The 27,411-nt window shown below is 55.3% G+C and overlaps 1 protein-coding gene across 3 annotated transcripts; it reads right to left on the reverse strand.

Annotated features, from left to right (window-relative positions):
• Positions 1-249: 249 nt before the first annotated feature.
• Positions 250-25,563, reverse strand: WDR4 (WD repeat domain 4). Of its 3 annotated transcripts, none has more exons than XM_036851369.1 (11): positions 23,587-23,663; positions 23,412-23,477; positions 22,319-22,410; positions 15,304-15,460; positions 14,607-14,719; positions 11,832-11,892; positions 5,889-5,987; positions 4,367-4,431; positions 3,439-3,622; positions 2,659-2,728; positions 250-1,771 (listed from the first exon to the last, which is right to left on the reverse strand). In XM_036851369.1, exons 4-11 carry the CDS (start codon positions 15,316-15,318, stop codon positions 1,575-1,577), a joined length of 804 nt encoding a protein of 267 aa, XP_036707264.1. In that variant the 5' UTR covers positions 15,319-15,460; positions 22,319-22,410; positions 23,412-23,477; positions 23,587-23,663; the 3' UTR covers positions 250-1,574. The 3 variants fall into 3 exon arrangements, with proteins under 3 accessions (XP_036707264.1, XP_036707263.1, XP_036707262.1); XM_036851368.1 differs by having other exon boundaries at positions 22,267-22,410; XM_036851367.1 differs by lacking the exon at positions 23,587-23,663 and adding an exon at positions 25,436-25,563 and having other exon boundaries at positions 251-1,771; positions 22,267-22,410.
• Between the last annotated feature and the right edge of the window lie 1,848 nt (positions 25,564-27,411).

Consider the following 27,411-nt stretch of genomic DNA (forward strand, 5'->3'; position numbering starts at 1 on the left):
GTAGAGGGCCAGATAATCAAGGTTGTAGACTGTGCAGGCCATTTGGTCTCCGTGGCAACCATCCCACTCTGCTGCTGCAGCCCCAAAGCCGACGCCGAACACCCCCAATCGAGCAGGCGTGGGCGTGTCCCAGCAAAATTTTATTTATGGACACTCGCATATCTCGAAATATTTTGCTTTTGACTTTTTTCAACCCTTTAAAAATGTAAAAACTACGCTTAGCTCACAGACCACAGAAAACTGGTCAACGGGCGGCATGTGGCCCGCGAGCCCGTTTGCTGACCCCTATCTTAGACCAAGACGCCAACAAGAACAAACCTAAATTGCTCCTAAAACCAAGAATTCAGAGCCGACTACTAACGAAAACCCTTCCTGTGCCCAATGCAGAGCTAACGAGGTCAGGCTCCCCCTCCAGGACCATGGCCAGGGCACCCCACTCCGCCCTGGGGACCCCATTCCATCCCAGGCACACCCCCTCTGCTCTCCTTTGCCCGAGACAGCCCCCAGTCTGGGCAGGTCCTGATGTCCCTTGCGGGAAGTTACCCTGGGCGGTTCACAAACAGCATTGTTTTCATATCGATGTTTAAAGTAAAATAAGGCACTTAGGGAAAGTCTGAAGCTTTCCAGCTTTTGATACACAAAATGGTTTGTGTCCAAGTACCCTGTGAAACCCCACACCAAAGAAATGTTTTCCTTCAAATCAAAAAGCAAACGTTTCAGTCGGAAACAGCACACTCATCAAACATGGTTCTGCTCAATATATTTCGAGATTAGCTCCATGTGTTGCTGCTAAAATTTCTAGAAGCTGCAAAAAAGCTCATCTTTATTGATCAGTAATTAGAATTCAGCCGACCCTCCTGCCTGCAGCACGTGCACAAAGTTCATCCCGAAATCAAACAGACACAACGTCACCCGTCACTTCCCTGCGGAGTAAGTGTGCAGCCGGGCTTCTCTGTCCTCACGCGTCGCGGCCCAGCCCGTCTCCACCAGCCCGGCGATGAGCTCTCCGCACCCCGAGGGGCCTGAGCACCGGAGCCAGCGCTGCCCAGGGAACCGAGGACTTAACTCCCCTCAGGTTTACGGCCTCCGAGGCGCGCAGCCGCCCGCTGGACAGCGTAGTGGACCATCGAGAAGGGCGAGGGGACTGGAGAAAAGCGCAGGTGTGCACCGCGCTGCTGGAAAGACGTCCGTCCGCTTCCAGGCTCCCCTGGAGGAAGCCGCGTGGACGAGCGGGAAAGGACAGCGCCACAGCTGCAGGGTGACGTGCCCTCCAGCGCGAAGGGAAGGGGCTTGGAGGCTCTTACTGCGCAGGCATGGCGGCTAACGCGCTGCATGGCCTCCCTCCAGCCGGAGGGCTCTGCTCCGCGACAGAATGTTCTAGAGCCCAGGGTCCCGTCCAGCTAGCCGGCAGGGCCCCAGGTGTCCGCGGAGTCGGGATGGACCTCGCCGCCCCCAAGCCCGAGTCGGGAATGAGGTCCCCTTTGCCTGCGTCAGGGCGCTGCGGGCAGGAGGGGCGAGCACAGCGTCCCGCCGCCCGAGGCTGCGAGCACCCCCGAGGGGCATCCCGAGCCGAGCTAGGACGAGCAGCTCCGTGGTGCGCGCCCCGCCTTCATCCTCTTGGTCTGCCCGCCGGGCCCGCACGGCGGCCCCCCGCGTCGCTTCCTCTCCAGCTGCCGCTGCAGCCGCTCTTCCTTCTTCTTCAGGTAGGTGGTCATGTTGTCGCAGGTGGCCTTGTAGAGGCTGCTGAAGCCCCCGTCCGTGCCAGCAGGGCCTGTGCGGAACAAGAATGGGTGCCAGCGTGCCACAGGAGCGCAGGGGCTCTGCTTCCAGCGGGGGACGTGGTGGGCCGCAGGGACCCTCCTGCGACACTGACCACCCGGCTCTCCGTGGACCTGCGGCGCCTCCTCTGGCATGGCCCCAAGGATGCCCACCTCCTGGTGGCCACGCCTGGCTGCACCAAGGACTCGCTTCTAACAGGACACGCGAAGCCCGGGCGTCCCCGGGAGGCCAGGTGCAGAGGCTGTGGCTGCGTCCTGTCGGCACCGTGCCCCTGCTCCTCTGCGCTGGGGACTGGGGTGTCCTCCAGCCAACAGCCAGTGGGGACCTGAAATGTGCCAACCACTGAGCGGCCCGGACGCAGACCCCGCAAGACCCACAGCAACAGTGGGACGTGCGGGCCGCTCTAGCGTCTACACACACCGAAGCTGCGTTTGTGTCCCCAGAGCTCGGAGGACCCAGACCTCCATCCGGACGGTGGTTTGTCTTCCCAAGAAGTCTTCTGAGCAATGATTTTATTCAAGTGAAGGCACCTGAGTTCCAGGGCTGAGTTAAAAGCATCCCCCAGACACAGCCAGAAGCTGCGTCCCAAGAGCCTGCCTTCTGCCAGCACAAACGGAGGGGCTCTCGGCACCTGAATCTCCTCTAAGGGAACCAAGGGCGCGGCCCACCGTGGCCCTGCAGCCAACCAGGCCCCGGCTCACAGCAGCTCTGCTGTCCTGACGCGGACGCGGACACGGACACACACACCGCACCCACCACAGGCCCTGCACCCTCACCCACAGGGACGGCTCCCTGCTGCGTTCCGCGCTCTGGAACCTGCCTCTGCCCGTGCCCACAGCTGAAATTGACCCTGCCAAGCAGGCCAGGGCGGGTCCTCACCTTCCAACATGGCCCAGTTCTCGAGAAGGTGAGCACAGACCCTCTTCGACGCAGTAGTTGCGGGAACAGACTGAGAAGACGAACGGAAAACCTTTATTAGAAAGAAGCCGGTGGGCAGTAGTGAGCCCTGCGCTCACAGGAGGCGGCAAGGCCGCTCTCCCCGGTCCATCAGGCACGGCAGCGACCGCGGCTCGCCACGCGGGACTCCGTCCAAGGTGTCTGCAACCTGGCAGGCACCAGCTGGCGGCATCGCTCACTGCTGGCTTTCAGATAAAGACACCCGAGCGAGCTGTCGGGCAGCTCTGAGCACTCGTCAAGGCCATGCAAGTTTGCAAAGGGCTCTGCGGGTGTCACCTGCTTCTCCCCATGGCACCTTAGACACAGGACAGGCGGGAGGTGACATCCCTGCTTTACGCACAGGCTCACCCAGGCCACCTGCAAGGAAGGGCCCCCTCACTGTCCAGCGGGACCACTGCCCCAGCGCAAGGCTGTGCTGAGGCTGCAAATGTTAAGGATACACACCCAGGGCTCACCAACTGTGGGCTTTTCTCCTAAAAAGACGTGTCAGCAGAACAATCACAGGCTTCTAACAGGACATGCGACATACCAATGACAACAATTCGCCCCCGAGACACCCGTGCAGGCACCATGACACTGAAGAACCCGGCCAGGCACCCAGCTCCCTGCACCCACGCCGCAAGCCCTGTGGCCACTGCCTCCCGAGGACACAGCCACTGGCACAGGCGTGATCGACGGAAACAGCGGGGCCGCCCATCTCACCTGCCACTGGCCGCCCACAGGCCTGCAGAGCACGAGGGGGGCCTCCCGGCAGTCCTGCAGAACCCACAGCCCCTGGGCCTCCTCAAAGGCGACGTCCCACACTCTGTGCTGGAAAGTCAGCTGCTGCTGGAAGACCAGCTGCCGCCGGGGGGCATCCAGCTGGAAGAGGCAGACCACGGGCAGCCTTCCCAGGGAGAGAGGGGACGATCACGACGGCGCCCACAGGGGCGCTCAGCCACGGGCCAGCCCCGCCAGCGCCTCAGCTGCAACCTCGGGACGCCCTGAGCCCAGAGCCCCCAGCCAAGCCGCTCCCTCTTCCCCGACCCCGGGAACCGTGAGCTAACGAATGCTCCAGTCCCGAAGTCCGGGGGCAGCTTACTAGGCAGCAAAGACGAAGCCGTGCGGATGAGACAGCCGCCCCGCCCGCCGAGCAGCGGACGGGACCCCGGGCCGCGCTCAGCCCTCCCCAGCAGGCTTTTTACCCTCTAACCCTGCGTCCTCATTTCCAACACGAGCTCAGCCGCCCACCCCAGGCCTGCTGTCAGGACAAGTGACAATGTGGGAGGCTCCCAAACACCCCCCCGGCATGCAGACAAGGCTCAGGAGGGAACAGCTGAGTGGCCCGTGCTCCCCACACCCACCTCGTCAGCACCGCCAGCCCAACTGGGACTGACTGAGGTGGATTCTACCACAGCCGACCCTTTGTTGGGATTCTATCTGCACAAAAGACCAGCCAGGGGCCACTGCTACCTTCACCCTAGCGGATTAAGATGCAGCGCATAGAAAGGAAGCCACCCGGCCCGCAGCAGCAGGGCGCGTAAAGTGAAGTTCACTGCGGGGAGATGCCAAGCCAGCATCACCGTCCAAGCCTCCCGACCCAGGAGACACAGCCCGCTGTTCCCTCCCACACGGGTCCGCGTGGGCTTACCCGTCACACAAGAGCGCCACGCAGTCCTCCTGGCGCCAGTAAGTGATCCTGGACGCAGCAAACCTCTGAAAGGAAAAGCAGCGGCTTCAGAGATGTCAGCCTGTCAGGACCCGACGCTGGGCTGCTCAGTTCAAACTGCGAGCATTGCTGCAGGATGGACGGTCCCCACGTGTGGTCCATGACAGGCAAAGAGAAGACACTGCAGGACTCTCTGGACACCAGTGAGGGCACAGTTCACAGGGAATTCCGACACACGGGGCAGACGGCAGAGGCCGCTCCGTGGCTCTGGCCCTCCCTCCGGAGCTGTGCCACATCTCCAAGGCCAATGGAATTGCTCAGAAAGGAGGGAGGACAGAGCACACGGGGAGGAAAGAAAGGCGTGCACGTGAGCGTCCACACGTTCCGGCAGAGGAAGCAGCCTGGGGTCGGCGCCAGCAGGGGCGGGGGGGGGGGGGGGCACGGCAGCTCCACGCACAGCTCTCGGGGGCTGCCCCGGCTCCTGCAGGGAGCTGCTCGTGCTGACCCCCTCCCTCTATGCTCTCTCCTCGCCATCCAGGGGCGTCAGGGGTGAGGAGGGCGCGGACGGGAAGAAGGCAGAACGAGCAGGCCTCTCTTTGCCGCAGCTCCAACGGGGGCACCGTGGCTGCAGAAACCCAAGGCGGAGGCGCGCACGGGGGCGGCCAGAGCAGCTGGAGGCCACTGACCCGGAGGGCCCTGCGGCCACTGGGCTGGGTGGCCTCAGCCCTGGGGTCCTGGGGCTCTGACCCACGTCAGGCCTACCTGCCCACGTGCTACAGAGAGGTCTCGGGGTGGACGAGAGAACCGAGAAGCCAAGGACGAGGCAGGAGAGCCCTTCAGTTCAGGCCCAGGTCTCGTTAGACACGCGGCAAAGCCCCGTGCCACGGGCTGCCACCCTGGTCATCATGACCCCAGCCCCCAGGCCAGCTCTGCAGGCCCGGGAAATGCGTGAGCAGACCCTCCCTCCCCACCAGGCCCAGCTGGGCCTCTGGAAGCTGCCAGAACCATCCACGTGTGACCAGCTGGACCCCAGCCAAACAGGGCACCAGCCCGGGAGCATCAGAGCGAAGAACCCCAAGCTCCTGAAAAGCAGCCCACACCCTCTCCCCTGCAGATCCCCTGACAGCTGAAGGCCCAGGTGACCTGACCTGGGGATGCACTGGCCAATGCGCCATCCTGAGGACATGAGGTTGACCCACGATGGACAGAGGTAGGGAACCCTGGGCATGCTCAGCTCCCTGACAGGCACCACTATTTTTTCCATTTCCAAGCAGGATTAGAGGCCTTTCTGTAAATTAGTGGTTTGAATGCAAACATGGTAAGATATAAATTTTTTCCCATTTACATGACTAGGTGCCTTCAGAATTTGAAATACACGATTCCTCTCAAGCTGGAAGAAGTTTGCATTGACAGGAAAAAAACTTTTCCAACGTAAAATGAATTTTTTCCACAGGATCCATGACTGGAGAGACGCCCTATAAACCAGAGACAAACACGAGGTTACCTTGTCGCTCCAGGGCTCCGTTGGCTCCTGCAGGCTGGGCAGGTGACAACAATGCAACTCGCGGCCGCTTCTGTATTGCCAGAGCCTCAGGGTGCGGTCCTGCACACACCAAGGACGGGTCAGCACCCAATGAGGCATCCGGGCTTCATCGGGTAGTGGGAATAACTCAGCGACGGCCACTGCACCTCTCTCCCAGCTAAAGGCTCTTTGCTTAGTAACAACTGTGCAAAGAGTCGCACAAACCAATAAGTAAACACGGGTGACCCCACACAGCCAAATGGGCAAGGACACAAGACACCCTGTCACGTGCCGGAGGTCAAAGACAACACCTGCTATGCTCGGGCTGGGAGTGAACACACACGCATGCACGCACATACACACACGGACCCATCAATGAGCATGCATTCGCCCAAGGAGAAACACATGGGGTTAATGAGCATGTGACAACTGTCCACATCACCGTTTAAGAATGCGTGAAAAGAGGACATCCGTTTTTTACCCATGAGAGTGTCAACTGGCATGGCCTTGATGTGTCCTCCAAAAATAACATAAATGCAAAAAAAGGAGGGTTTATCAGGAACAAGACAAGGATGCCCACTTTGGCCACTTTTATTGAACACAGTAATGGCAGTCCTAGCCACAGCAATCAGACAAGAAAAAGAAAAGGAATCCAAATTGGAAAAGAAGTAAAACTGTTACTGTTTGCAGATGATGTGATTTTATATATAGAAAAGACTCCACCAAAAGACTACTAGAAATAATAAATAAGTAAAGTTGCAGGGTACACAATGTAGAAAAATCTGCTGTGCTTCTACACACTAACAACAGACTAAAAGAAAGGAAAATTAAGAAAGCAACCCCACTTACAATTTATTTAGGAATAAATTTAACCAAGGAGATGAAAGACCTGTACTCAGAAAAGTATAAGACATTGTAGAAAGAAACTGAAAACACAAACAAATGGAAAGATATTCCTGCTCATGGATTAGAAGAATTAACATTGTTAAAATGTACATCATTAACTAAAACAATTGAAGACTCAGTCCAATCACTATCAAAATCCCAACAACATGTTTCAAACATAAGACAAAAAAATCCTAAAATTTATATGAAACCACAAAAGACCCTGAATAGCCAAAGCAATCTTGAGAAAGAATAACAAAGCTAGAGTGTATCACGCTCCCTGATTTCAAACTATACTGCAAAGCTACAATAATCAAAATGGCATGGTATTGGCAGAAAAACACACACACAGATCAATGGAACAGAATTGAGAGCCTAGAAATAAACCCATGCACATATGGACAATTTACAACAAGGGAGTAAAGAACATACAACAGAGAAAGGACAGTCTCTTCAATAAATGGTGTGGGGTAAACTGAACAGCCATTTGCAAAAAAAATAAAACTGGACCACAATCTCAAACCATACACAAAAATGAACTTAAAATGGATTAAAGAGTTACACGTAAGACCTGAAACCATAAGACTCCTAGAAGAAAACACAGGCAGTACGCTCTTTGATGCTGGTCTTAGCAATATCTTTCTGAATATATCTCCTCAGGCAAAGGAAATAAAAGCAAAAATAAACAAATGGAACTATTTCAATCTAAAAAGCTTCTACACAGCGAGAGAAATGATCAACAAAACAAAAGGACAATCAACCAAATGGGAGAAGATATTTCCAAATCATATATCTGATAAGTGGTTAAAAACCAAAACAGAGGGCTTCCCTGGTGGCGCAGTGGTTGAGAGTCTGCCTGCCAATGCAGGGGACACGGGTTCGAGCCCTGGTTTGGGAGGATCCCACGTGCCGTGGAGCGGCTGGGCCCGTGAGCCACAATTGCTGAGCCTGCAAGTCTGGAGCCTGTGCTCCGCAAGGAGAGGCCACAATAGTGAGAGGCCTGCGCACCGCGATGAAGAGTGGTCCCCGCTTGCCACAACTAGAGAAAGCCCTCGCACAGAAACGAAGACCCAACACAGCCATAAATAAATAAATAAATAAATACTTTAAAAAAAAAGTAAAAGTCTATTAATTAAAAAAAAAAAAAACTTCCTTGTTAAAAGACAGGGAGTTCAGAATCAAAGCCATCAGACTCACTGTAAAAAAAAAAAAAACCAAAACAGATAAGGAACTGCTACAACTCGACAACAAAAAACCTTTAAAAATGGGCAGAGGAAAAAAAAAAAAAAAGGGGGGCAGAGACTATTAATAGACATTTTTCTAAAGACATACAGATGGCCAACACGCACATGAAAAGGTGCTCAACATCACTGATCATCAGGGAAATGCAAATAAAAACCACAATGAGATATCACCTCACATCTGCCAGAATGGCTACTACCAAAAAGACAACAAATGACAAATGTTGGCGAGGATGTAGAGAAAAGGGAACCCCCGTGCACTGTTGGTGGGAATGTAAACTGGTGCAGCCACTGTGGAAAACAGTATGGAGGTTCCTCAAAAAATTAAAAATAGAGCTACCATATGATCCAGCAATTCCACCCGAGAAGAAAACAAAAACACTAATTTGAAAAGATATACCCACCCTTCTGTTCACTGCCACATTATATGCAATAGCCAAGATCTGGAAGCAACTGAAGTGCCCATCAACAGAAGAATGTGGTACACACACACACACACAATACATTACTCAGCCATAAAAAAGAATGAAATCTCGCCATTTGCAGCAACATGGATGGACCTGGAGGATATTACGCTCAGTGAAATAAGTCAGATGGAGAAAGACAAATACCATATGATTTCACTCATACGTGGAATATAAAAAGTAAACAAACGAAACAAAAACAAACATGCAGATACAAAGAACAGAGTAGTGGTTACCAGAGGCGAAGGGGGGGGAGGGCAAGATGAGTGAAAGGGGTCAACTGTACTGTATTGTGACGCATGGAGACTAAACTTTTGGTGGTGAGCACACTGTAATGTATGAAGAAGTCAAAATGCAATGTCGTCCATGTGAAACTTACACGTTATAAACCAACGTTACCTCGGTAATATAAAAAAGAGGAGAGGGTCATATTAAGAAACGTTCGTTACAACACTCATTAGGACGGCAGGAAATAGAACCCCACGTCTACGGAGAAGGACCAGACAGTGAGTGAAACGGAGCAGGGTCCACGCCAGCATCCGCCTCAGATAAACCCCTCCTGTGAGTGGGATCCCTTTACTAAAACCAGACACGCACAGGCCACGGCCACCTGCGGAGCAAATACGAAGTCCAATGAGAAGAACCTCTGTGTGATTTAAATGACCAAGCGAGAAAGAGGAAAATTAACTTCCCCCGAATGGTTAAGGCAGGAATCTCCGGATGCTGGGATGTGAGTATGAATGTCTTGCCGTGACTATGGCTGATAAACAGGGAGACGAACGCACGTCTACAGGTGTCCCCACTCGCCCCTAGTCCCCCCAGGCGACAAGGGGTGTTTTAGAGCAGAGCCCTCCAGGACAAAGACAATCACGGGTAGATGCAGACAGAACCCAGCTGCTGGGGACAGACGATGCGAACAAGAGGCCTTGGTCTCGGGGATGCTGGGACACATGTAGAGAAGAGACACGGGGCCCCTCCCCACAAAGGGTGAAGACGGGAAACCGAACCCCACCCCCATGAGAAAAGGAGGACTGACTGACCCAGGAGGGCTCCCACAAGGATGCAGCCGGGTGCCCGAGTCTGACACCCGGGCTCGCAAACCCAGCCCCAATGCCATAAGCGGACAGACGGACCACCAGACATCGAGGAAAACCTCCAGCTGGAAAGGTGGGCGACACACAGGGAGGAAAGGAAACACACACAGGAAAATCCCTAAAAAAAAACACACGTCACACCACCTCAAGGAGATCCAAAGTCTGCGTTAGGATGCAAGAATGGGGGCTATGAAGAAAGAACATTCCAAGGACGAGAAAGAGCCTTGAAAAGTAGAAATCACGGCAGAAATTAACATTCCCACAGAAGGCTGGAAAATAAAGTTGAGAAAATCTCCCCCAAAGCAGAACAGGGAGCAGGAACATGAGAGAAAAAATATGAAAGGAAAGAATCAGGAGTCAGACAGCGGGTCAAACATCCAACTGCACAAACCCCAGGAAGAGTGAGGTGGGGACGGCTCCAGGGGGAGGGAACCTAAGAAAACTCCCAGGTCTGTGGACCTGAAGACTCAGAATGGAAAGAGCCACTGACTGTGCAGCTAATTTCAGGGCCCCCATGACACCCCCGCCCTGCTCCATCATTCTTCAGAGCACGGGGTGAGAAGGCCCCCAAAAAACGGCCAGAGAGAAGGGCGATCAGACCCCACATAAAGGACTCAGACTTTTCAAAAGAAAAAGCGGGCAGAAAACCAAGCAAACTAAAAACCAGAGAAAAGCCTGGAGCAACGGCTTGACAATCTGCAGGGAAACATCTGACTGAGCATCGTACACCTGCCTGATAACCGAGTGCTGGGGGCGGGCGAAGGGCACCTCCCGAAAGGCAGGCTCCTAACCACCCTCCCTGCACCTTCAGAAAGCCGCCCCATGATGTGTGCCCCAAACAAGGTCGGGGGCACCTTCAGGAGACAAAGAGCCCACCAGCGAAGAGGGAGGGGATGCAGGCAGGAAACTGCTGCTTCCCATGCAGATGGCAGCAGCTGACAGGAGGAAACTGCTCATGCTTGTTTCTTGATGACTCGTGTCGTTTGGCAACACGGGCCATCAAGAGGACGCAGCTGAAGGCTCCCAGGGCCTGCCTTGGAGGCCATGGGGGGTGGAGTGCTAGTTTCCACTCTAAGCCTTACAGCAGCATCTGACTCTTTAAATAAACATACAGTCTGCACTTCACAGCGTGCAGGGCACGCAGCACACCACGCCCCGGCCGGGTGGCCCGTGAGGAGGTAGGACGGCAATGGGATGGGGCACCCAGCACGGCCAGCGCCAGTCCTACTGCATTTCTGTAAAAAGGAGTAGAAGCAAAACGCTGGACTTGACAAAGCTAAGTGGTAAGACCAAAGGTGGTCACTACGCTTTTCTGTATGGCTGAGTATTTTTTTTTTATTGTAAGAGAGGCTTACAGCAGAATTCACAGAAACTGGCTATCTCTGGGAACTCCAGCACGTTTATTTTCTCCTCTTTACTTTCACAAGTCACTTTCAAGAACAGGACAAGAGAACGGAAAAGTAAAAACCTGTGAGAAACCACACTTGGTGAAGGAAATGGGACGTGGCCACCGCCTGGAAGGCCTGCCCGTCAGGAGTCCATGAGGCCCCCAGCCCACCCCAGGCCCCTGACTTGCATAAAAAGCTAAAGGGTGGAAAGACAAAGATAAAGGGCTGTGGGCAGAGCTTCTGAAAAGAAAAGAAGAATCAGAGCCATTTAGGAACTCAAAACCTGCACTTCAGCAAGAGTGCTGCTTGATGGTCCTTCTAAAGAGTATTCCTTAGAGGAAGGTGCCACTAATCACTCAGCTGTTAAGGCTGCCGGCTCCTGGACAGAGCTGCTGTACTTACTGATCAAACTTCCACCAAGGCCAAGTGCCTGGCCCCTCTCCACGCGCTCACACAGGGGCGGGTCAGGGAGAAGGGCTGAGAGCAGCAGCGACGGGGAGGGGGGGAACCAGGTCCCTCTGGGGTTCGGAAAGGGCCGTCTACCAACCGTTTTAACGAGGTCACGGTGCTGTAAGGACCCCTCAGACCGGAGTCCCTGCACACCGGTTCCGGCTCAGCGCCCGCACACGCACTCACACGCACAGCCCTGGAGCAGGGAGCGGGCCGGCCAGCTCTACCCTGCGGCCCACAACACCACCTAGTGGACGGCCACCCAAGAAAGGCACGTGCTGACCTCCCGACCACACTGGGAACAAAAGACAGGCTGCTGACTGACAGGTCCTCCCCCAAGCGAGGCTCCAGGCTGCGTCCCCACCAAGGGGAGCGGGGCGCGCGTGGGGAGCGGAGCACTTACCCCGGAGGAGGACAAGAGCAGCTCGGGGTGGTCGGGCACCACGAAGATGCGACTCACAAACCTACAGGTGGAGAGGACAGAGGGTGAGCCGGGCTGCTGTGACTCTGCCCCGCCCGTGTCACCTCGACCCTGACCCCAGCAGCAGCCGAGAGGAGCAGCCAGCGTGGCTGCGTGGGGAGCACGCCCTGCCACTCGGGCCCAGAGGCACTCCCCGGCCGCGCCTGCCAGGAAGGCCCCAGCACGCACGGGGTCTGTGACAGCAGGGTGGCCTGCGAGCAGGGCGGGGTGGAAGGGGAGCGGCGCCACTGACCGCAGCCAGAGCCACACCCATCGAGCCTCACCCGAGCAAGCCAGCTCCCCCCAGAAAGCAGCCTCGGGGCCGCAGGCGCGCAGGCGCGCACCCGCGTCTCTAACGCGCTCACTAGCTCACGGGCGCCTGGGGACCCCTGGGGAGGTGGGGACCCCTGGGAGGGGGGCCCCCGTGGCTCCCTCGCCTCCACCGGTTCCCGTCCCAGCCGCCTGGAGCTTCACCCCGGCCTGGCTGCAGCAACCCTCCCTCCCCAGGACAGCCTCCCCCGGAGGCCCTCAAAAGGAACAAGTACACGCTGCAGGGTGAATGCAGCCGGTGTCCCCCGCAATGGCACGTCCACGACAGCGGGTACGAGCCACCTCGATGTCTCTACAGGAAAGGAGTGGAAACCACAGTTTCCAGGGCCTTCACCAAGACTCTTAAAGAGCAACGATTGGTCATTTATTCGCCGAAATATCCACTGAGCACCTCGTGCCAGGCGCTGTGCGAGGGCTGCAGACAGCAGTGAGCAAACCTGACAAAGATCCCCCCCCCCAAGTCTAGGACTCGGGGGGAGACAGGCCATAGGAGACCCTGGGTGTCAGCGGAGGCTCAGAACGGCCCATCCAACAGAAACACGGCCCCAGCCACGATGTGAGTCACGAAGGGCATTTTACATTTGCTGATAACCGCGATAAAAAGGTAAATAGAGGGCTTCCCTGGTGGCGCAGTGGTTGAGAGTCTGCCTGCCAATGCAGGGGACACGGGTTCGAGCCCTGGTCTGGGAAGATCCCACGTGCCGCGGAGCAACTAGGCCCGTGAGCCACAACTACTGAGCCTGCGCGTCTGGAGCCTGTGCTCCGCAACAAGAGAGGCCACGATAGTGAGAGGCCCGCGCACCGCAATGAAGAGTGGCCCCCGCTTGCCACAACTAGAGAAAGCCCTCGCACAGAAACGAAGACCCAACACAGCTAAAAATAAATAAATAATAAAAATAAAGGAATTCCTTTAAAAAAAAAAAAAAAAAAGGTAAATAGACTCAGATGAGACTCATTTTAATACTATGTTTTGACTTAACTCAATATACCCAAAATGTTACCATCTCAACCTGCAATCAATATAACAAATAATGAGCTATTTTTACATTGTTTTTTCACACTGTCTCTGGAATCAGGTGTTTTACGCTAACTACTGGCACATCTCACTTGAGACCTGGTGGCTCATGGCTCTGAACTGGCCGCACAGGCTGAGAAGCCCAGCAGGGAGGGGCTGGGGGGGGTGCTTCCTGAGAGGGCAGGTGGCATCGGGCAGAAAGCTGAGTGAAGGAGGGCGCTGAGCCGCATGGGCAAGAGCTTGCCCGGTGGAGAGAACGGCAGATGCAAAGGCCCCGAGGCACAGTGTGCCCAGTGGGGTGGGGAGCAGCAAAGACCCCCGAGAGACGGCAACGGGGCGGGGGCTGGCAGGTCACAGGAACCCTGCTCGCAGGATTACTAGACAACTGAATAAAAGCTAAAACAACGCTATCATGACATACAAACCCAGCAACCATCGACCTTTAAGGTCAACGTTTACATTCCATTCAAAAACCAGGAAACAGGAGCAACATCAGAATTGAATTAAATCCCTCCAATTCTTCCCCTGCCTCAAATAACGTAGTTTAAAACACTTCAGCCAGTTAAACTAAGTGCTTTTCCTTCCTGCAAACTGTAATCAGCCTTTTGCCTCAGGAGAGCGACATTCTTCAGAAACGCCACCCTCACATAACGTCAAACTTCACTTACTAAACGAGCGCTCACCTGCCAGAAGACAGATCGCAGAGCAACGCCACCCGCCTGGACGACTTAAATTACTGAAGCACGTTCCTCGTCCCCCGACACACACCCCACTGACCTCTGACTACTGCCAGGCGCTGATGGGCATCTACGCTAGCCTGCGGTGACCACGAACTGGGGACTGAGACCTCGGTGCCACCAAGAAAACCTCTGGGAAACAGATTCTGAATAGGGAAGGAGGTTCTGAAGGTTCTGAAGCCCTGGGATCAGGGGGTGAGCTAGACCGGGGCCTCATGAGGAAGCAAACCGATGCAGGCCAGGCCACCCAGGCTGGTCCCCTCCTCCCAGGAGGCACCTCTCGCTTCGTGACCAGCTTCCCCAGCTGAAGGGTCCGCCTGCATTTCAAACCTGAGCCTCGCTCTGTGGAGGGTGAGGGACTCACTGGGTGCGGAGATGGGGGACACTCACTCGGTGGGGGGACGGGGACAGGGGACACGGTGTGGGGACAGGGGACACTCACTAGGTGGGGGGATGGGGACAGGGGACACGGTGCGGGGACAGGGGACACTCACTAGGTGGGGGGACAGGGATGGGGACACTCAGTGCAGGGATGGGGACGGGGGACACTCACTAGTTGGGGCGACGGGGACAGGGGACACGGTGCGGGGACGGGGACACTCACTCGGTGCGGGGACGGGGACGGGGGACACTCACTCGGTGTGCCCAAGGCAGAAGGACTCGATGTTGTGTGGAGCCGCGGCCCAGCTCACTCGGATTTTCTCGTCCCGGTCAGCAGTGAGGACGTAGCGGTCGTCGGGACTCACGGCCTGTGCACGAGGGTTAGAAGGGGCTGGTCAGCACGGCCGGCTCCCCCCGCCACCCCAGGCCTCAGCTCAGGTGTCCCCCGAGGGCCACAGCTGCCCCACACCTCCTGCTCCCGCCCCAGCCCGGCCGCGCCCACTCCCGTCTCCGGCACCTGGTCACCTTCCTCTCCTTCCTGTCACGTGTCCCCATGTCCAGCCCGCCACTGAGTCCTGGTGATCTGTCCTTCACGACCCCCCCGGTTCCTGTGTGCCCCTGCAGGGTCCCACCCCGCCCACCGCCCGTGGCCGCAGCCCAGCCCTCGTGGGCCTCTCGGGGCCTCTGGGGGGGGCAGCTCCTGGCTCGGGGGCTCGGAGGACGCCTGCTCTTTCCACACCCCTCCCCCTCGTCTCCCCGACCTGGGCCTCCCCCACATCTAGACCACCCAGCTGCCCCTAACTTGACCGTCCTCCTTCAGCCTGCTCCCAGCTTCACCTCTGAAATTGGGGCCCTGCCCACAGCGGAGCCCAAACCCGCCCCCCTGGCACACAGGCCGCCCCCTCCTCGTCCCGAGCCGGACTGTAGCCAATGCAGCACGTCGCCCACGTACCACATCCAGCAGCATCGACAGGTGTCCCAGTTCAAGCTTGCCGCTCCCGTGCGGCTCCAGCACCGAAAAGGAATAAACGTCCCCAGACTTGTCTGCTACCAGAACCTTCTCCTCAGAGGCCGTGAAGGTCAGGGCTGTGCACCTCCTCACCACAGACCTACAAGGCCAGAGACGCCCACGGTCGGCCTATACGGTCGGCGCCAGGGCCGCCCACTGACCTGCAAGGCTCCCGCCACGTGGCAGTTACCGAAGACGGTGCCAAAAACATAAAGGATGGAAACAGAGCCAATGCCTCAGACAAAACCTACTTTCGCGATATTTTTTCTTTTAAAAATGTGCTAATGGCAGAATCTGGGTGGCGGGTATCTACGTGTCCGACGTGAGACCCGCTCAGCTTGACAGTGTGTTTGAAAGCTGTCGTGATAGAGTGCTGGGGGCGGGGCTCCCTGGCCTCCCTGTGCGTCGAGGGGACGACAGCAGCCAGCTTCCTAGAGGCCAACGCGCTCTGGGCCGCGACCGCAGCTGCGGAGGGCCCTCCTGCCCCCGCGGCTTCCCGTCCAGGACCCCGCCCTCCGCACCGCCCACCCACTGCCGGCTCGGCCGCCTGGCCAGGACCCTGCGCGCGCTGCTCGTGCGCACACGGGAGGGCCGGCCCCCTCCGCTGGGGGCACATCACAAATCCAGATCCTTGATCCGGAGCCACAAGAGCTGGCACGTCTGCGAGCTGGCTCAGTAATGACGTCAGCCACGAGGAGCAAAACCTCAAGCTGTGGTGACACAGGCCCCATCGCCGGCCTGCTCGCCCCGGGTCGGGGTCATGCCGTTCCCTCCTGTCGCCGTTTTTCATTTTGTTTCTACTGGGACGTCTTCCAGGTAGCAAAATAGGCTCTCCACGACAAGGTACCCGTATTTTTCATTCTACGTTAGAGACAAGCCGTAACGCTGCTTTACACACAAACGCCTTCCGTTTATCTACACGCGTGGCCTCTTCACAGAAGGGCCGGTCTCAGCTTTGCTGTCACCCGAGGGCTGGAAGGGGACCCACTGTCCCCGTAAAGAGCTAACGTCCGTGCAGATGACACCCAGCTCACAGCAGCCGGGACTCCAGACTTCCGCCTGAAACGGAAACTGAACGTTACGCCCCCCGCCCCCCACATAGGGCCCATCAGAGCCCTGCTCGCCTCTCGGGAGGGAGGGAGGGAGGGACAAGAGGACAGAGAAGCGAGCGCGAGCCCCTGCTGGGTTCCAGGCGCCGCCACGGGGCTCGGCAGCTGCTGCACGGCCCCCACGCCTCGGTCCGGTGCCGCCCGGCAAGGAGGCGTGATGCCATGAACGTGGGGAAACAACAAGGAAAGGGAGCCAGACCCCAGGGCGAGACTGATGAGAACTCGCAGCACGCCCGTCACTTAAACAAACGGCCTGTGCGGCACCAGCACCACAGCCGCACAGCCTAGCGGGCCGACTGAGCACCTGCACGGAGCGCAGCCACAGCCTGGGGGGCGGAGGGGGAGGCACGGCCTCCTAGGGCGCACTGGCCTAGGACAGTCCTTGGGAAGCAACAGGCTTGCATCCCAATGAGCTCGCCCACCCCAGGAGGAAGTGAGCCCTCCAGAGCCGGCCCCCTCCCCACTGTAGCCCCCGCTTCCCACTCTGCATCTCGCCCCTTTGTCCTCTGCCAGCTGGGGGCTTCCAGCTTCTCAGGCTAAACCCGTCCTGGCAACGATTCCAGGATGTGGCTCAGCTGTGCAGTACGGGTGTAGGAACTGGGACCCGTGGGCATCAGGACACAGGTGGCAGCAGGCCATCGGACAGGACCATCGGTGGCTGGCCATGCCGCCCCAGCAGAACGAGCCCCGGGGGCACCAACCTTCGGCCTCTGCGGGGTCTGGGGCCTCAGCGCTTTCCCTTGCTCCACGGAGGCACTGGGTTCAAGGTCCAGGCCCATCTCCTCAGGCCCCCCCAGGGTGGGTGTGGCCCCCTCCTCCGTGCCAGGGGCAGAGGAAGGGGCCGCTAGAGCGAGCTCTGAGCCGTGAGCAGGTCCCACAGCTGCTCGGGGCCCCGGCCGGTCAAATGTGGATGAACTGGACGTCAGATGTACCAAGGGTGGGTGCTGTTCTGAGGGGGCCCATCGGATCCCAAAGGGGTCTGTGCCCCAAAGGTGAAGAGCTGCCGCACCCCCTCCAGGGTGACGTCCACTAGACCAGCATGGGGGGAACCGCCCACTGCATGTCGTCGCCCTGGCGACTTCAACTCACCCTGCTCTCCTGCAAAAGCGTAATCAGAGAGGGAAGGCGCTGAGCTCAGGGTAAACGCACAGGAAAAGGCAACGGGAGACACACGACCCCTGCCCTGAGCTCGCCCCGGCCCAGCCCCTTGGCACCATTATCCGAAGGCTGCAACATGAGGGAGGCCCTGGAGTTGTAATCTGGTTCCTTAACTTCATCCAATCACATCGTGCCTTCCACACCACCTAATGCAAGCATTTCCTACACAAAGTTATTCTGTGGATATCAACTTAAAAGCCAAGAGAACGTACGACTAAAGGGAAAACGCCCAGCACCAAGACCGCTGAGGTCTACGGCCCCGAGTGTTATTGGGTCTCACGTGGAAAGAAGCCCCGACACACGACCTTCCAGAGACAAAACAACACGGCACCTTCCCTTCAGTGCACACCCACAGGCCTCAGGGTGGAGGGACCCAGGCACGGTCACGGGGACCAGGCGTCTGAACACCTGCCCTGCCCCGCACCCGAGGAGGCCTCACCTAAACTCTCGCACTAAGAAGCCCGACGTCACGCAGACCCCCTGCTCCCTCCTCAGACCCTGCACGAGGCAGGACCCTTCTAGAACAGCCAGAGCCCCCCAGAGCCCTGGGCGCTTGCCGTGCCACCCCGGCAGAAGGGCAGGACCTCCGGAACCAGGACCCAGGAGGGCGGCAGGCTGCGTGGACACCCCCATGCCCACGTCCAGAGTGAAATCCCTACCCGCCCGCGGAACGCACACAGAAGTGGCAGTTCACCCGCGTGTCTGCCTTCCAGCAAGTCCAGAGCTGCCACCTACAGAGCGAGAGCAAGCTGGCCGCCAACTCTCCCCACCACCAGCAGCCCCTGCGCCCGCACCCACGCGTCACAGAAGTGGTCAGTGGGCCTGCGAGGGACCCAGGGGTCAAGAGCCCTAACAGTGGGCACACCCCCTCGGTGAAGAATCACCCTCCTCCAAAGAGAGGTCAGGCCCGTGGCCTCACGGCCTGGGAGGAGGTGATCTCGAGGAGGACAAAACAGGTCTCCAGGGGCAGAAACAGATCCCGCGAGGAAACTGTCGCAGGCGGAAGGCAGGTGCCGGGGAGGCAAACGCCGAGTTAGAGGGCCGCGCGGTGTCTCTTGCTAGGGATCTCTGGATGATGAGATTCAGGGTGATCTGTTTTTGTTCCCACTTTGGCCTTTTCTGAGGTTCCCAAATTTTTACATGAACCAAAAAAATTCAAGGGGGAGAATGGAAAAAATTGCTGTGGTAGGAAAGCACACTGCTCCAGGGACCAGACAGGACACCTGCGAACCTGCCCTCAGCTGCCCTCCCGCAGACCCCACAGGGGCAGGTCTGCACACAAGCATGCCCGTGGCAGCTCTGGACGGCGGCCTGGGGGAGCCTGTCGGCCGAGGCTCACCCAAAGTGTCTCGCTCAGCACGCGACCCTATACGGACGGCCGGGTGACAGGACAGCCGCAGTGGATGGACGCGTTTAACACAAATGGGAAAAACCCACGTTCCCCAACCACCCCGCAGGAAAGCACAGGGCGTGAGAAGACAGCTCACAAGATACAAGCAGTTCTTCAGGGTGAGGCTGCTCTCCTCGCTCCTAACAAGGCGAGCACGCAAGGTCCCACTTTTCTTCTCACACGGCCCCAAGTCCAAGGTTAGACGCTACTCAGTGCTGGGGTGTGAGGCGCTGCTCCTGCACTCAGGGGGGTAAAGGGAAAAGCCCTTGGGAAGGCCATTTGTGATAAGCGACATAATTTACAAATACACATCTTCAGACTTGGCGACTCAGTTTTGGCAACTTTTACAGATAAATGAGAAAAATTACGTCTGTATATGATAATTCACTGAAGCACTTTTTGGAAGAGCAGAACAAGTGAAAGGCAGGTAAGACATGTCCATGAAGAAGGAGGCCAAGAAAATGACGGGACTGCACGCAGTTGCTGCTCTTCACGAAGTACTGCCCAGCACAGACGTCTCTGCCATCGGCTCCATCGGGTGTACCTCCAACAGGCCCTTCAGTCCTGAAGACCCCGAGTCTCCTCTGACCCAGGCCGGATCCCCTGGGTCCTCTGATCATTGCCCGGGTCCCCTCGTCAACCTGGGGGTCAGACGCAGATTTACGGATGTCCTTGGAGGGCGATCAGAGCTCTGAAACATCACGCTGCAGGCAGAATCAGTCTGCATGTCCTCAAGGTACGCCGGTGGGCGCACCAGCAGCACGGCCAGACAGCCTTTACTTTAGCAGAAGAATTACTGCCAGATTCCTTTAGATCGTTTGATTTTCATCTTTTGGGGCAAAGCCCCCTTTGAGAATCTGGTGTAAGGTATGGAGACTCCACAAACAAAAGTCAGCAGTCAGGGGCTTCCCTGGTGGTGCAGTGGTTGAGAATCTGCCTGCCAATGCAGGGGACACGGGTTCGAGCCCTGGTCTGGGAAGATACCACATGCCGCGGAGCAACTAGGCCCATGAGCCACAATTACTGAGCCTGCGTGTCTGGAGCCTGTGCTCCACAACAAGAGAGGCCGCAATAGTGAGAAGCCCGCGCACCGCGATGAAGAGTGACCCCCGCTTGCCACAACTAGAGAAAGCCCTCGCACAGAAATGAAGACCCAACACAGCCATAAATAAATAAATAAATACTTAAAAAAAAATCTGTTAAAAAAAAAAAAAGTCAGCAGTCAGGGTCAAGAAAGGAGATTAACTACTGTTATGGGCTGAACTGTGTCCCCCCCCCCCAGATTCATGCTGGAATCTAAACCCCCCACCCCAGACTTCAGAATGTGGCTGTATTTGGAAAGACAGCCTTTAGAGAGGTGATTCAGGTGCAGTGTGGCTGCTCAGGTGGACCCCAATCCAGCGTGATGGGCATCCTTACAAGAGGAAAACAGCACACAGAGGGATGACCGTGTGAAGGGACAGCAAGAGGGTGGCCATCTACAGGCCACGCCCAGGAGAAGCCAATCCTGCTGACGCCTTGATCTTGGACCTCAGCCCCCAGGACTGTGAGGACTAAATACCTGCTGTTTAAGCTGTGGTGTTCGTCACGGCAGCCCTGGCGGCCTCATCAGCTACCATCACCTGCCATCACTGTCGCGGGCCTGCCCTCCCCACTCCCTACAGGCTGTGGAAGCAAAACCAAGGCTACCTGCAAGGATCCCTGTGGGGGAGCTCAGGGTCAGAAACCCCAACGTTCCCGGCGATGTTCAACCCTGAACCCCGAAAATACATGACATCGTCTGTGCTCTAAGTGACCCGCTAATGTTCCGGCTATGCTGGCAGGAGGATGCTGCCTCACAGGCCTCTCCGGTTGAGGGTGATGTGAATCCACATCAGCAGGAAGGAGCAGCTCATCATCAATTATCCTGTGGCTATACGGCAACACACATTTAAGAGTCATTTTGGGGCTGGAAACTGTAATTGACTGTGGGCAATAGCTGGAGGGCACGGGTGCAGGGAGATTCCCTGTACATCCTTTTAATTTTCTGTTTTAAGCTTTTAAAACATGAGCATCTATTGCCCATCTAATACACAAAAACATGTATAAGGTAAAAACGAAGTAATGTTACTGGACTTTATTTTTAACCTGACTGGAATCGAGGGCAGAGTGGGTACTCCTTGCTTTTGATGCCACCTGGAATCTGGCTTTTTATCCTTCTCTTAGCAAATAGGATGAGATAAAAATCTTAGAAGTGTAGCTGTCCCAATACAGGTGTGAGTCGGCTACAACAGGAAATTCCTTGACCTTGGCCCTTCAGTAGTTAGAACGTTATAACCGCACACGTTTATCTCTGATTATGAGAGGGCAGTTAAACCCTGCAGCCGCAGGGAGGCGAGGAGGAGGGGAAGGGCCGGCTCTGCTCCAGGTGGGTGTTTCCATCAGTGTCAAAGAACAATCAAAATAAAGCCAGCCTGTACCCTCCGAAGGAAACAGAGAAGGTGCAAGTTAAGAGCGTATCAAAGCCAAAGGACATTTACATCTGCCCCCAGCCGACTGTCAGCATCACCCACCTCCTCTCCAAAGACGAGGAAGCTCTCGGGAAGCGAGCGCTCAGAAAACCGCAGTGCCCCCTCCCTTCGAGGAAATGATGGAGAGAGATGCAGGAGAAGAATAAAAAGTCGGAAGAGCATGCACAGGACTTGGCTGGGTAAGAGGAAACACCTAGGCCCAGTGACAGCTATGTTCTTGCTGAGTTACTGACATCATCTCCCATCAATGCCGAGCCCCCAGCCCTTGAGATACTCAAGTAAGTGCACCGACTTAAAAACTCACCAAGTTAAAACCGTGGCCCAGGTGCCTTAACTTACACGAAGCCCCCGACACACTCTCAGGGGGCATGCTGGCGTTCTCTATTTCTGCCACCACAAGACTGGAGGAACACTGTTTGGAAAGCACGATGGCACAGTGGCCAGAGGCACAGACTCTGTAGCCAGTGACCAGGACAGGGCCCAGCTGAGCTGAGTAACTGGAACTGCTTCAAAGTTTCCTGAGCAGCGGTGTGGGTGAGAACACCGCCCCGCCCCACTCACGGGCCTGTTATGAGAATTAAATCAGTTAACACAAGTACAGCACTCGAAACAGCTCCTGGCACAGAACTGGTGCTCTGTGTTAGCTTCTTACACTATCGCTACTGTCACTATTGTTATTGGCATGCAAGTGTAAGCCGTGCGTTCAACATCGTAACGATTCAATGTTAGCATTTCATACCTGACACTCAGACATTGCCATGGTTTTGTACGGAAAAGAATCAGACGCTTACTGTCATCAGTTAAAGCAAAATAGCTGCCAGACTTGGAGAAGGTGGACGCCAGAATCATGTCACTCCCCTTATCCACGGGCTGTCCGTCCTCCCTGAGAAAGAGAGGGGACAGGTCAGGCCTTACCTCAGCAAGTGAGACTGCGCCCTCCAGGCCAGCCCTGTGCGTTTATAACGCGACCGGACGCAGAAAATGTGATGAGGTTCACGTAGCCAGAATAGAAAACATATTAAGGGGACATGGGGAGGTTAGAGACCACTCTAATGTTTAAGGAGTAAAGCTAATTAAACAGAAAAGTCTCTCGGCATACACACCAGAATCCCAAGGGCTGAGCTGCAAAGACCCTCAGAGGCCCACTCCCTCAAGGACATGAACTCATCTACAACTAGAGGCAGGGATCAAATCATATTAAGAAAAATAAAGTGGGCCCCAAGCCCGATTCTTCTAAAGAAAACCACCATACAGAATGACCATACTCTGAAAACAAACCTATGGTTACCAGGGGGGAAAGGTGGAGAGGGATAAATTGGGAGATTGGGATTGACATATACACACTACTATACATAAAACAGATAACTAATAAGGAGCTACTGTATAGGACAAGGAACTCTACTCAATACTCTGTAATGACCTATATGGGAAAAGAATCTAAAAAAGAGTGGATGTATATATAGATGTATAGCTGATTCACTTTGCTGTACACCTGAAACTAACACAACACTGTAAATCAACTATACCCCAATAAAAATTTTTTTAAAAACCATACTCTACTTTTATCTTTCAGTTAGCTAAAATTAATTTCATATACATGCTTTCAATGCATTTAAAATTGCCCTGTTATTTCAAAGTGCCAGTAAAATAGCTAATTACTGACAAAAACGAATTTAAAGTATTTTAAAAGGTGCTAATATTCTTAATGCCGAATTTGAAAGGTAGTTCCACATTTCTCTCCTGAGGTGGCACCTGGTTTATCCACACAGCCGGGTCACAGAAATGAAGAATTCAGCAAATAAGACAACAGCTTACACCTCAGACTAAACGGTCCCATTATGCAAACCATGCATCAGCCCTGAAGAGGCGCCCCTACCATCTCACCCTTTATGCTCTTGTGTCTCCTTTTCTGCAGCACTGCAATCATATATGAAGAGGCTGTCATCATCACTAAAGAAAAAAATAACAAAAACATTTTAAAGGAAGCACTTCGTTAATTATAATGCTCATTTCTTTTTTTTTTTTTTTAACCTGGATCAAAAAAAATTTGCGCACTCACTAAGGGTCTTATCCACAAGAAACTGTCTCCATAAGATATTTCAGGAGGGGCTTCCCTGGTGGCACAGTGGTTGAGAATCTGCCTGCCAATGCAGGGGACACGGGTTCGAGCCCTGGTCTAGGAAGATCCCACATGCCGCGGAGCAAATGGGCCCGTGAGCCACAACTACTGAGCCTGCGTGTCTGGAGCCTGTGCTGCGCAACAAGAGGCCGCGACAGTGAGAGGCCCGCGCACCGTGATGAAGAGTGGCCCCCGCTTGCCGCAACTAGAGAAAGCCCTCGCACAGAAACGAAGACCCAACACAGACAAAAATAAATAAATAAATAAATAAATAAATAAATAAATAAATAAATAAATAAGATATTTCAGGGAACAGTTAAGGAGCTTTATTTGCTTAACCTATTTATATTTGCCATACATAACTGATATGGTCTGTCCATAAAAGTCAGTGAAGTGAAATAAGTGAGGACAAAAACTCAACAGGAAGTAATATACCGTTCTTTGATAAGCAGAACATCAGTGCAAGATGGCTATGTAAGAAGAAGTTATATTCTGATGTTATTGAGTTTTCAGAGGGTCTTTTGCACCCAAGTTTAAAACCGCCATAACTTGTTTAGAAAAATGTCTCATCTGCCCCAGAAAAGCTCCCATGGCTGCCAAGCATTTACCAGTATAGAAGCCACCCACCTTCCCTATCAGACCCTGAGCTCCCCCTCCAGTGCCTGGCACAGAGAAGACATCGTGCAAATTTATAGCCTTTAAAGTGACTGCAGCCAAACTCTTTTCACGTGGAACACTGCAGTGCAGGAAGAGAAACAGTCCTCCAAGCCAGAAGCTGTGCCAGCCAGCCACTAGATTTCCTCAAAAGGTATGGAATGAAGCAACCAGATGGAGTCTAATTTAGCCATCTCTCACTGTGGCATGTGTTAGATACCCCGAGGCTCTAAAACAAAATAACCTGGGACAGACAACAGGTTTGTGAATAAATCTGTGAAATCTAAACTTAACATCTTATTGGATCTCTGAAACCAAACACTGAACAAAGAACACGGAGAGTACCTTTACATTTGACAGACACATTGTTTCAAGAATGGAAGAATCAAAACTACCCTGGGAAAGAAAACAGACGCCGAAACTGACAACTACTAATATCCAAGAGGCTCCTGGGTCAAGACTATTCGATCAACAAACATTTACTGATTTAAAAATCCCGGGAACGATAAGGAAGGGGCGTGAAATTAGCGAAAGCAAAAGCAGGACCTTGTAATGGGCCACTAGGGAGGTGCGCGCAGTGGCTCTGGAGTACCCCCGAGCGAGGAGGTGTCAGATAAAACCCTCCAGCCCCGAAGGGCAAGTAGGGCGGGGTCGAGGGATGTGGGCTGGGAGGAGGAAACAGGCACCTACGCAGGAAGAGGGAGGGGAGAGAGGGAGTGCGCCGAACTTGGTCCCCGGGAGTAAAGCCCTCTCCCCAAGGGAAAGCAAGGGCTGCTTTCCACCCCTCTCTCCAGAGAGGGTAGGACCAGCGTGCCCCGGACCTCGCAGAGCCCGGAAGTGTCCCGCGCCGAACCCTCAAAGAGCGCCGCAGACCCGCCGCGGAGGGCGCGGGGCTCTGGGCAGGCGGCTAGGGGACCCCCGGGCGGGTCTTGGGAGAAAGGCGCGGAGAGCGGACATTCCGCGGCGCAGGCACGCGGCCGGGCCCAGGTGGCAACGGAGAGCTTACAGGTAGCAGTGGGGCTCCCCGGGGTCACCCCAAGGCGGGTGCAACCCCGGCTGTGCGGGAGAGCCGGGGTCTCAAGGCCCCGACGCGCGACCGCAGCCTTGGCTCCTGCTCCAGACCCAGACCCCTCACCTGCTCGAAGTGGAGGTGGCCAGCAACCGGCTGCCGCCCCGCACCACCAGCGCATGCCCGCACAGCGACAGCCCTGCAGAACCCGCCATGTACCCGCCCGCGGTGCAGCCACCCACGTGCGCCGCCTAGCGCTTCTTCCTGCCAGCGCCGAAAAGTGACGTCAGACGTAGACGCCGCGAGGAGACGTCATCCGGGCTGGCCCCGCGAACGCGCCAGCCCCGGGCATGCGCAGAAGGTGCATTCTCCCTTCAACTCGCAAAGTGGCTTTCGCGCCTCTGGTGGCTTGGGGTCTGTTGCTGATCGCGTTTGTCCGGATGGAATACACTTGCTTGTTTAGTGTTTGTCTCTTTCTCCAGACTGCATAGGGCCAGTTCTGGATCTTTCTCACGCTGTGGCTGGGCGACTTGGCTGGCCTGGTACCTACTTGGTCCTTCAAAAAGTGAGAAGGTCTGAGTTTGCATCCAGGTCGAGGACGCGGTTGTCTGAGGTGGGCTCAGAGCTGAGGGAAGAGAAGCCAGACGCGCCCGAAACGCAAAGCCTCTGAACTGCTATATATATATTTTTTAAATTATTTTATTTATTTATTTATTTTTGGCTGTGTTGGGTCTTCGTTTCTGTGCGAGGGCTTTCTCTAGTCGCGGCGAGCGGGGGCCGCTCTTCATCGTGGTGCGCGGGCCTCTCACTATCGCGGCCTCTCTTGTTGCGGAGCACAGGCTCCAGACGCGCAGGCTCAGTAGTTGTGGCTCACGGGCCCAGTTGCTCTGTGGCATGTGGGATCCTCCCAGACCAGGGCTCAAACCCGTGTCCCCTGCATTGGCAGGCAGATTCTCAACCACTGCGCCACCAGGGAAGCCCCTGAACTGCTATTTTAAAACCCAAGATAGGGCTCTTTTCCTGTGTTCTTATGCTCATGGAGTGGCGTCACCAGGCACCAGTTATGCGGGATGATTTCTCGGGACTCTCCGCCCCCATATTCCACACTGTTCATCTAATCTCCTAAATCCTCCTGGACGCCCCTTCTCTCCATCTCCGTGGCCTCCGCCACGACACAGCCCACAGGAGTCCCGCTGCCCACTGGTGTCACATCCGCCCTTGTCTCCCCGCCACCCCACCCCCCCATGCACTTTCCACACTAAAGCCAGAGGGACCTTTTCAGAACACAGTTCCAATTCCCTGCTTAAAATCAACAAGTGGCTTCTCATTGTTCTCAGTACAGAAACCAAATCCTAATCTTCCACTATGAGACCACGTGTGGTCTGCCTCCTAACGACTCTGCAGCCTCCTTCCCTACCAGGCCAGCTTCAGTCTCAGGGCTCTAGCCATGACTACCCTTCCGTTCACTGGAACAATGGTCCTACTAACCACAGGACCTTAGCACGTGCTATTCTTTCCGCCTGAAATGTTCGCCCCCACACCCTGTCTATGTCCCTAGTTAATTCCAGTCACCCAGTTTCATCACAGTGGAGCCATCACTTAATCAGGGAAGCCTCTCCTGACTTTCCATTATTTGCATCCACAGCACCGTGATAGCTTGTTTAATGTCTGTCTCCAGACTACAAATGCCATGAAGGCAGGCACTGATGCCTACTAAATTGGCAAGTCACTGATCAATGCCCCAGCTTGCACCACAAAACCTGGCATGAAGTCAGTGCTTAATATTTGCTAAGTAAATAAATGGAACAACTAATTGACAGTCTTAAAAGATCAGCTATTTTTGCATAAGAGGAATTATGATAGGCATGAGGCATGGAAATTCTGCCTGACCCAAACCCCACCTCCGGTTTGATTCAAGGATGAATTTACACCCAGACTTAAAGCAGAATGCTTGGGGGACTTCCCTGGTGGTCCAGTGGTTAAGAATCAGCCTTCCAATGCAGGGGACACAGGTTCGATCCCTGGTCGGGAATCTAAGATCCCACATGCTGTGGGGCAACTAAGCCCGCACGCCACAACTACTGAGCCCACGTGCCACAGTG

This window comes from Balaenoptera musculus, chromosome 4 (assembly GCF_009873245.2).
Source record: "Balaenoptera musculus isolate JJ_BM4_2016_0621 chromosome 4, mBalMus1.pri.v3, whole genome shotgun sequence".
NCBI lineage: Eukaryota > Metazoa > Chordata > Mammalia > Artiodactyla > Balaenopteridae > Balaenoptera > Balaenoptera musculus.